The sequence below is a fragment of the Glycine max genome, chromosome 4, assembly GCF_000004515.6.
Source record: "Glycine max cultivar Williams 82 chromosome 4, Glycine_max_v4.0, whole genome shotgun sequence".
Classification (NCBI taxonomy): domain Eukaryota; kingdom Viridiplantae; phylum Streptophyta; class Magnoliopsida; order Fabales; family Fabaceae; genus Glycine; species Glycine max.
In genome coordinates, this window is record NC_016091.4 from 16,952,220 (window position 1) to 16,962,996 (window position 10,777).

At 32.9% G+C, this 10,777-nt stretch overlaps 2 protein-coding genes across 2 annotated transcripts; one reads left to right on the plus strand and one right to left on the minus strand.

Moving 5' to 3' along the window:
• Positions 1 to 3,664: 3,664 nt before the first annotated feature.
• Positions 3,665 to 5,966, minus strand: LOC100780753 (uncharacterized). The gene is made up of 3 exons (XM_041014685.1): positions 5,468 to 5,966; positions 4,816 to 5,390; positions 3,665 to 4,734 (listed from the first exon to the last, which is right to left on the minus strand). Exons 2-3 carry the CDS (start codon positions 5,224 to 5,226, stop codon positions 4,054 to 4,056), a joined length of 1,092 nt encoding a protein of 363 aa, XP_040870619.1. The 5' UTR covers positions 5,227 to 5,390; positions 5,468 to 5,966; the 3' UTR covers positions 3,665 to 4,053.
• Positions 5,967 to 9,333: 3,367 nt separating this feature from the next.
• Positions 9,334 to 10,469, plus strand: LOC102663600 (late embryogenesis abundant protein 6). Its single transcript, XM_006579087.4, has 2 exons — positions 9,334 to 9,465; positions 10,094 to 10,469. The coding sequence occupies exons 1-2, from the start codon at positions 9,388 to 9,390 to the stop codon at positions 10,319 to 10,321; spliced, it is 306 nt and encodes a 101-aa protein (XP_006579150.1). The 5' UTR covers positions 9,334 to 9,387; the 3' UTR covers positions 10,322 to 10,469.
• Positions 10,470 to 10,777: the final 308 nt, after the last annotated feature.

Consider the following 10,777-nt stretch of genomic DNA (forward strand, 5'->3'; position numbering starts at 1 on the left):
TTATACGGCAAATACCGTGGGACCCTGTTAATGGCCACATCGCAAGATGGAAATGGTGGTGTTCTTCCTCTAGCATTCGCTGTGGTCGAAGGCGAGACGCTAACAGCATGGTTATGGTTTTTGGCCCACTTGCGTGAACACGTCACAGATAAGAATGGAATTTGTCTAATATCTGATCGTCACGCGAGTATAAAGTCTGCTGTCGCTAATGAAGCACTTGGTTGGCAACCTCCCCACAGTTATCATGTGTACTGCGTCCGACACATAGCCAGCAATTTCAATCGCAAATTCAACAACGCGAAACAAAAAGAGATGTTCAAGAAATTGGGTAAGGTTTATTTTATACATTAATTTAATTTGAGTTTGATGTCTACGTACAACTTTTGATGATAACAAATTTGATGCAGCGTACACTCCTTGCAAGCATGTGTTTGATCAAAACTTAGAAAAATTTCGTCAATTGAGTCCAGCCATAGCAAGATGGATTGATCGAATCTCAAAGGAAAAATGGAGCATGGCTTACGATACATCTGGACGACGATATGGTCACATGACAACCAACTTATCAGAATGTGTGAATAAGGTGTTGAAAGATTGTCGCAGCATTCCAATAACAGCGTTGGTCAAGTCAACATATAGTAGGTGCCGAAAGTACTTTGTTGATCGTGGTCGCCAAGCCCAAAGACAATTAAGAGAAGGCCAAGTTTATTGTTCTAAGCTTGTTACAGAACTTAGGAAAAATCAAGAACAAGCTTGTTTGCACATCGTTCGCGTGTATGATATCCACTCGACAAGGTTTGAAGTAGAGGAGACCTTCAATCCTATAACGCAACGTGGCGGACAAAAATGGGCAGTTAACTTGAATGGCCATTATTGTCAATGCGGAAGGTATTCTGCGCTTCACTATCCATGTTCACACATTATTGCAGCTTGTGGTTACGTGAGCATGAACTACTACCAATATATAGATGTTGTTTACACCAATGAGCACATCTTAAAAGCATACTCCGCACAGTGGTGGCCTCTTGGGAATGAAGCGGCAATTCCTCCTTCTGATGAGGCATGGACACTAATCCCTGACCCAACTACAATTCGTGCGAAAGGTCGGCCAAAATCAACAAGGATAAGGAATGAGATGGATTGGGTCGAACCATCTGACCACCGACAAAAATGTAGTAGATGTGGAGCTGAAGGGCACAATAGGCGCCGATGTCCAATGCAATCTGACCGTGGGAGTAATTCATTTAATTGATTTATGTATGTTACATGCCTGACTTGTATTGCTTTAGGTTTTGTTCAATGTATTTACTTGTTGGTCTTCAATGAAATCGTCAATTACTTTTTGTTGAATGTGTGTTTGTAATGAAATAAAATTACATTTAGAAGTTGAAATAAATGGAGTGGATCAATCAAGGTTGAGTGACATTGGTGTTGATCGTTAGTTAGAAACGTTAGTGTCTAAGTATTTTGTCTTAGTTTTTTATTTGAAGGGTTAGGGCTAAGTTCTTTTTATTTTATGGTTAGGGTTAAGTTTTGTATTTTAGGGTTATGGGTTAATTTGTTAATTGTATGGGTTAGGGTTAGGTCTTATTTTTTATTTGTTAGGGGTTACTTCTAATTTTTTAGGGGTTAGGGGTTAGTTCGTATTTGTTAGGGGTTAGGGCTAAGTTTTTGTTATTTTAGGGTTTAGGGTAAACAAATTTTATTTTAGGGTTGAGGGTTAGTCCTTATTGTTTTAGGGGTTAGGGGTTAGTTCTTATTATTTTAGTGGTTAGGGTTTAGTTCTTATTTTTTATTTTATGGGTTAGGGCTAAGTTCTTTTTATTTTAGGGGTTAGGGTTTAGTTCTTATTTTCTATTTTAGGGTTTAGTGTTTATTTTTTAGGGGTTAGTGTTAAGTTCTTTTTATTTTAGGGTTTAGGGCAAACAAATTATATTTTAGGGGTTAGGGCTAACTTTTTTATAAGGGTTAGGGTTTAGTTCTTAACTTGAGGGGTTAGGGTTGAGTGTTAATTTTTTAGGGGTTAGGGCTAGGGGGTAGGGCTAAGTTTTTTAGTTGAAGTGTTACGGTTTAGTTCTTATTTTTGAGGTGTTAGGGTTTAGTTCTTAAATTTTAGGGGTTAGGGCTAAGTTCTTTTTATTTTATGGTGTAGGGTTAATGTTATTATTTGAGGGGTTAGGGTTGAGTGCTTATTTTTGAGGGGTTAGGCTAATTTTTTTATTTAGTGTTAGGGTGTATTTATGAACATTTTAGTGTTAGGGCTAAGTTTTCGTATTTTAGGGTTTAGGGTTAATTTTTTTAATTTTATGGGTTAAGGTTAAGTTTTTTATTTGAATGATAAGGGTTTGGTTAGGGTTTAGTTCTTAATTTTTAGGGAAATAAAATTACATTTAGAAGTTGAAATAAAATTTCTTTTTTTTTTAATGTGTACTTCTAATGAAATAAAATTACATTTAGAAGTTGAAATAAAATTTCTTTTTTTTTTAATGTGTACTTGTAATGAAATAAAATTACATTTAGAAGTTGAAATAAAATTTCTTTTTTTTTAATGTGTACTTCTAATGAAATAAAATTACATTTAGAAGTTGAAATAAAATTTCTTTTTTTTAATGTGTACTTCTAATGAAATGAAATTACATTTAGAAGTTGAAATAAAATTTCTTTTTTTAATGTGTACTTGTCAAGAAATAAAATTACATTTAGAAGTTGAGGGTTAGTTCTTATATTTTAGGGTTAGGGGTTAGTTCTGAACATTTTAGGGGTTAGGGTTAGTTCTTAATTGTTAGGGTTAGGGCTAGTTCTTATATTTTAGGGTTAGGGTTTAGTTCTGAACATTTTAGGGGTTAGGGTTAGTTTTTTATTTTAGGGGTTAGGGTTAGTTCTTAATGGTTAGGGCTATGGTTAGTTCTTATATTTTAGGGTTAGGGTTTAGTTCTAAACATTTTAGGGGTTAGGGTTAGTTTTTTATTTTAGGGGTTAGGGTTAGTTCTTAATGGTTAGGGCTAGGGTTAGTTCTTATATTTTAGGGTTAGGGTTTAGTTCTAAACATTTTAGGGGTTAGGGTTAGTTTTTTATTTTAGGGGTTAGGGTTAGTTCTTAATGGTTAGGGTTAGGGTTAGTTCTTATATTTTAGGGTTAGGGGTTAGTTCTGAACATTTTAGGGGTTAAGGTTAGTTCTTAATTGTTAGGGTTAGGGCTAGTTCTTATATTTTAGGGTTAGGGGTTAGTTCTTAATGGTTAGGGTTAGGGTTAGTTCTTATATTTTAGGGTTAGGGGTTAGTTTTGAACATTTTAGGGGTTAGGGTTAGTTTTTTATTTTAGGGGTTAGGGTTAGTTCTTAATGGTTAGGGTTAGGGTTAGTTCTTATATTTTAGGGTTAGGGGTTAGTTCTAAACATTTTAGGGGTTAGGGTTAGTTTTTTATTTTAGGGGTTAGGGTTAGTTCTTAATGGTTAGGGCTAGGGTTAGTTCTTATATTTTAGGGTTAGGGGTTAGTTCTAAACATTTTAGGGGTTACGGTTAGTTTTTTATTTTAGGGGTTACGGTTAGTTTTTTATTTTAGGGGTTAGGGTTAGTTCTTAATGGTTAGGGCTAGGGTTAGTTCTTATATTTTAGGGTTAGGGGTTAGTTCTAAACATTTTAGGGGTTAGGGTTAGTTCTTAATGGTTAGGGCTAGGGTTAGTTCTTATATTTTAGGGTTAGGGGTTAGTTCTAAACATTTTAGGGGTTACGGTTAGTTTTTTATTTTAGGGGTTAGGGTTAGTTCTTAATGGTTAGGGTTAGGGTTAGTTCTTATATTTTAGGGTTAGGGGTTAGTTCTAAACATTTTAGGGGTTACGGTTGGTTTTTTATTTTAGGGGTTAGGCTTAGGTTTTTTATTGTAGGGGTTAGTTTTTGAGTTTTATTTGGTTTAGGGTGCATTGATTATTATAGTTTCATACGCGACATAAATATTATCCATAAGTAAGCCTTAATAAACTGAATATCATACATTACGCCATGAATGCCAAATTACAAATATACAACAAAGCCTTAATAAACAAAGACATGCATATCATTCATTTTGGTGTCCGTGATGTCGTGAGGATGTGCCACATGGTCGATCCCATCTTCGTGCTTGGCGATCAGGATTTCTTCTGCCCCGATGCCTCCCCGCTTCTTCTTCGTCAGCCTCCGCAGAAAATGCGTGCCGCAAATCAACACCGAATAAGTCACCCGTATTAGGTATTTGTCCCGGTACATTCCATTGTGTTCCCAACGGGGCATTAGGTGTTGGAATTGGGCCATGATATTGCTGTGAAGGGGTCATTGTGGGCCATGAAAAATGAGCTTGTGTTTCCGCAACACCACTGAACGATTGCTGGCTTGCAGAAGTATCAGTGTGATGACCCTGAAAAGGATACTGATACATCTGTGTCAGATACTCAGCAAATGTTTGTGGCGTGTAATACATTCCATGGCCACGCTCCGCCATTTGTTGGGAATATTCTTCCGCTTCAACAATGTCCCTTCTTCTGTCTATCCCATGAGTTTCAATACTTGACTGAAGCATGTGAAACTGTTGTGCAGGAAATTGACGCTCTGATGCGGGACCATGTGACACTGGCTCAGTGACTCTCTCTTGCTCTTCGGATAAAATTGTAATTTTTTCCACATAAGGCACGAGATCATCAAATGTGCATGTATTCCTCCCTTGAGGAGACACCATGTATTGTAATGCCTCCGCAACTTCACCCTGCATTTATAAGGGTAAGAAAATTAATGGCCATCATTAAATAAAACTTCAAGTTAAAATTTGAAAAAAATTAAAAAATACCAATGTAGCCGTCTTTGCATTTGCTGGGTCAACAAACATCTTTGTCTTTCGCCTATACCAGACCATGTAGTCCGAGTTAAAACTCAATAGGCCTTCTTGTCGGGGATAAGCATCGACCCTAAATGCATGGCGATTATTCCATTGATCAATCATTGGGGCGAACAATTGCCCCCAATTTTCGTCATGTTTCCCTTTCAATGTTATGCCATGAATGTTTAAGGGTTGTGAAGGAGACTCTGGAATTGGTTGTTGCATCCCAAATTGTCTCAATACTCTGTCCGGTTGGTGCCACTCAATAACTTGGAAACAAATTAGTGGCACCACCGCGTACCACGCGAGACTTCCGACTAAACAAACGGGAGGCAACAATGATATTACGGTTGATGGGTACGGCTCCCACACAAACTGCATATAACAACATAGTTATGAACATTTTAGTAAAATAACACATATAATTTTTTATTTTACAAATAGAATAACATGTTCTTACCTCATGATGTTTCATAATATCTAACTTGCGACGAAAAACTCTCACATCATCATTGCCGATATGTTGGTTTCCACGTCGCAGCCACCTACAAAGATTAAAATTTAATATATGCTAAAACCATTTATTCTATTGAAATGAAAGGCGCTGCTAAAAATGACTAACCTATGCCCCAGTGGTGTATTTTCTACTTGGGAAGGAGTCCTCTTTGGAGCCAAGGTTGGACATCGTTCCCATGCCCACATTTGTAGTAAGATGCACATACCTCCGATTGATTTAGTTTTATAATTGGTGGCATTGCATATCTCTCTGTATAGAAAACCAAGTACGGCAGCTCCCCATGCATATCTGCCACATTCTTCAAAGTCACGTAAAAATTGAAGGTATCTTAGCGAAACTTTGTTACTGCTTTTATCAACGAACAAGACACCTCCAATGAATCTCAATATCCATGCACGGGCAAACCTTCGTACTTGTTCTTCGTCGTCGTCATTATTTATTTGGGCAAAATGGTGAGCCAGCCAACTTAATTTCACCACACTACCTCTAATTTCATCTTCTTGTGGTCTGACTCCCAATAATTCCTCACATAAATCAGCCCAATCAAGATTTGTTGGACCGATTAATGGTAAACCATCCACACTTATACCTAACAATACAGAGACGTCTTGGAGAGTAATAGTATATTCTCCGCATCTCATGTGAAAGGTATGTGTTTCCGGCCTCCATCTTTCTATCAGAGCACTAATTAATGAGACATTTATTTTTAAGTACCCCATCTTGATAATCCAGGCGAAACCAGATTGTAGAAGAAAAGAAAAAATTTGCTCAGGAATTTGTTCTTCCCCTTGATACGTGGGGACAGCTCGTCTGATATGTAATTTCCTATCTTCTTCCCCATTCCAAACATGTTCTGAAACATGTTTAGGTTGCATCCATAATACATCAGCATCGATGGGGCCAGACTTAATGTTAACATGTGATGAAGATGATGATGAAGATGCCATTGCTACTACAAAAAAAAAAATATAATACATTATTTGTAGATAATATAAATTAAATTAAAATACACACATTTATAAAAACATTATTAAATATATAACAATAAATTTGAAAAAAATCAAACTGGCCAATTTTTAATATATTCTATACATAAATTAAAATACATGTGAACAAAACTTTAAATATATAATTTTTTTTCTACAATTAACAAAAAAATAATTGAATAAAATATGGACTAACAAATTTTTTATAATACAAACAAATATTGAAATCCAAAAAATTATTTAAAAATATATATACAAAAATTATAATAATGTACAATCTATCATATATTTAATAACATAAATTTCATAAAACAATTAATATTAACCTACAAACTAAAACTAACACTGAACATATATATATATAACTAAAAACTAAAAATTATCAACTCAAACAATATTAACTTATTAATTCATTTATTTAAAACTATACTATCTATATATAACATACAAAAATATATAACACACAAAAATATAACACTAATAAAGTAAATTTACGCATCTCTAATATTATAATTATTTATTTACGTGTAACATGCTTAATATTATAAAAACTAAAAATATATGTCTACCTAAAATTTACAAATATGTACACTAATATTAATTTATACCTAATATTTCTACCTTATCTAATATTACGTGTGTGCCTAATATTTCTAAGACTAATATTAAGTGTGTCGGAACGTTTGACTGTGACTTACTAAAATATCATATATATACTACAAACTAACCTTCAAATATATACTACAAACTAATAACAACATACTTATTTTTATACAAACCTAGACTCGATATGAAATTATGGTTTTTACAATGTGTGCTTGTCTGATCCATTTATTTTATTAAAATAAGCACTTTTAATAAATAAATTTAAACAAATAAACTCGTAATAGTTGTGTTTAAAATAAATAAAGAAATTTTAAAAAAATATTAGTGATAAATACAAACTCCATGCATTCACCACTAAAATATCAAAGAAATATTTTCTAACTTTACTAATATTTCCATCATAAAAACCAGCCAACCATATCATTTGGTAATAGATCATTAATGAAATTAGACAATGCAATTCAAATTGTCATTTGTCAATCATGTTTTACATGGTCAAATATATACTACAAACTAATAAGAGCATACTACAAACTAATAACAACATACTTATTTTTATACAAACTAACCTTCAAATATATACTACAAATCTAAAAATATATAATACAAACTAAATAATATTTTTTTACTAACTAACCTAACCTAACCTACTCTTCAACTATCCGTTACTACATAAAAATTAATAACAGCATACTTATTAATTTATTAATAATAATAACTAACCTAACCTTATAATACCTATTAATCTTAATTAACCTAAACTTACAATACCTATCTAGCTAACCTATTATTTTAAAAATATTAACAAACAGAATATATAAATCATAAAATATAAATATATAAATGTTATTTAAAAAAATCACTTACCAGACAATTAGGAATTATGAACTATGGAAGAAAAAAACTCAGCAAAAGCAAAGCACCAACAGCACGAAGAACACTCTAAGAAATTTAAGAACGGAGAAAAGCAAAGGTAAGGAAAGCAAAGATAAGGTAGAAGTGAATCCAAAGTTTACGTTCAGGTTATTTTATAGAAGAAAAGCGTATACAACAATGGTCAAATCCTACACTGCATGCCTAAACAATGCTGCTGCATCCCTAAACAATGGAGAGCAGAAGCCTGCAAGCCTGAAAAGCTGAACTTCACGTGAATGGCTGTCTCGCCAGCACCGTGGGCGAGACCGTACCAGCTGGGTGTGTCGCCAGAGGGGCTAGCGGTACCAGCTGGGTGTGTCGTCGTTCCCATTGGCGACACCCTCCTCTCTCCATCCTACGTGGCCTATATCGCCACTGGTAGTGACAATACACCCTTCTCTCCAGCTTTGCCGCCACTGGCAATGGCGGGTTCAGCCATGCCGCCAGTGGCAATGGCGGTTTCCTCCACAAAACAAACTCCCTCCGTTATTTCTTTTGGAACAGACCCCATCCCGTAAATACTTTGTAAAATGAACCCCCTTACGTAAATTTGCCGTAACATGTTTCTAAACTGAGAGACTTGTAGAAACCAATATATATCCAACTACAACTCAATACAATACAGATAAACAATGATTACATTTGATAAAGGAAATAAAAAAACTTATACTTGAACTCACATACTTAATGTAGTTTATTCAATCATTTTTATTTCATTGTATTTTCAGTAATTAGTAAAAGAATATTTTAATAACTTATATATCATAAAAAATTATATCGAAGTCAAAATAATACATAATATAATTAAAATTTTCAACTTGTTTAGTTTTTTTTAAAGTGATATATTTGAATAATAAATAGTTACTATAAGTTTAAGACAAAAATTCAACATTGTGAAAAATAATAAAAAATCTGTGAAAAATACCATTTTTCAATAATTAGTTATTTAAATTTAAATTAACTTAAATAATACAAATAAATTAAAACTAATTTAATTAAGTGTGTAAATTGATAATGCTTAATTAAACTATATATATATATATATATATATATATAAGGGAAGGTGTTGGTTTATATATTATTCTTACAAAAGCAAGTGTTGAATTTTATTCCTAAGGAAATAAGGATTGAATGCATCCTTACTCCATAGTTGATTACCAAGTCCACATACTTCAATCCATTACTGAAACTGTTAATTAATGAGTTAATTAGAAGCACTATCTAAATATGGAAAATTTTGATGTTTTGTTTATTATGATCCACAAGATGCTCTGGACAATGCAATCCACAAAATGATCTTATCTTCCATTTAGTGTGATCCACAAAATTTTCCTAACATGTTTACGACGACACTTGCTCACCAAAAGAGCCACAAAAAAGAGAGAGAAATGGAAACAATGAGAACCCATGATTATAAAGACAGATGTGTTTCTTATCATGTATATAAAGAGAGAGCGTTAATTTCTAATATCTTTAAAATAACATTGTGAAATACAAGGTCGCAAAATCTTGGGAAAAATGCAAGCTGTGAAGGAAAAGCTACAAGATTTTAATGCTGCACGTAAGGCCAAGGCTGAAGCAAGGGCCGAAGAAAAGGTGTGCAGGATTAGGAGGCAAGAAAAGAATGATTCAAAAAAAAAAAAAAAGAGTAAACTTAGACATTGTTTAAACCATTATAGACAATTTAACACACCTTTTGTATCACTCCAATTCATTGTAGGAAATTTAGACTAATATGCTTTTCCTGCACTATATATGTGATTTATCTCGTCACTTTTATCCTTATTTGCTTTTTCTGGTGAAATTTCTAATAAAATAAAACATGTGACCAATTAATTTAATAAACTGGTTATACTCTAATTACATGAGGATTTAATCTCATCCTTTCTTTGCTTAATGTTATTTATAAAATAATGAAAAATCACAACTATATTTTTTTTTTCAGAAACTTTCATTTACTTTTGCCGGACATGTTTGAATTCAAGTGTTTCCTCCCAAATTTACATGTCTCCATTTGTGGACAATTTTGTACCTAATTGTCTAAGCCATATCTATCTTTATACCAATATATATGAATGAAGAGGTGTCCATTTAATTACATAATTATTTTATTACACCCTTCTTTTATTTTAATATTTTGTCACTTGTTAAAAGAAACAAAGTGGCTACTCTGCCTATAACATTTCCAAACACTCAAATATGGATATTCGTTATGATTTTGCAGGCCGAGAAAGAGATTGCTAATGCCAGAAAGAATATAGCTCATGAGGTTAGGTTGGCAAAAGAAGCTGAAGCAACAATGGATATACACGTGGAAAAAGCAGGAAGAATAGCTGAGAAAGAAATATCAAAGCATGCATCTAAGAATCCAAACGTTGGTTATGAAAACATGAATTCCACAGATCCTGCTACAGTGGAAATAACAAATGGACCCGCCTCTACTATTAACTGAAAATCATGTTTATATTAGATTATTTAAAAGAAATGTTACATTTTATATAGCTTTAAATAAATATGAAACAAATATGTGTGGAAACACTCCACAAATGAAATATTTTGTAATATAAAAAAGAAAAATCTTGAAACTAATTAGTGTGATGTATAGGAACTTTTAGTTCAACTTTTCTTTCCATGTTATGATTTTTTTTTTCATTTATGATATTTGGTAAGATTACTTTTCTTTTCATCAGTCTGTTGAATTTTCTTTAATAATCTCTTGTTTACTACTAGATTAAAAGATATTCACGACAATATTTTTAGCGAGAAATGAATTGTTAGCAAAAACATGTATTTAACGTCATTTAAATTTTGCTTAGATAAGATATTCCTTTTTGTCAACAACACTAACGTTATTGAGAAAACAATACTTATTCTAACGATAACTTTTGTCACTATAAAAGTATAATAT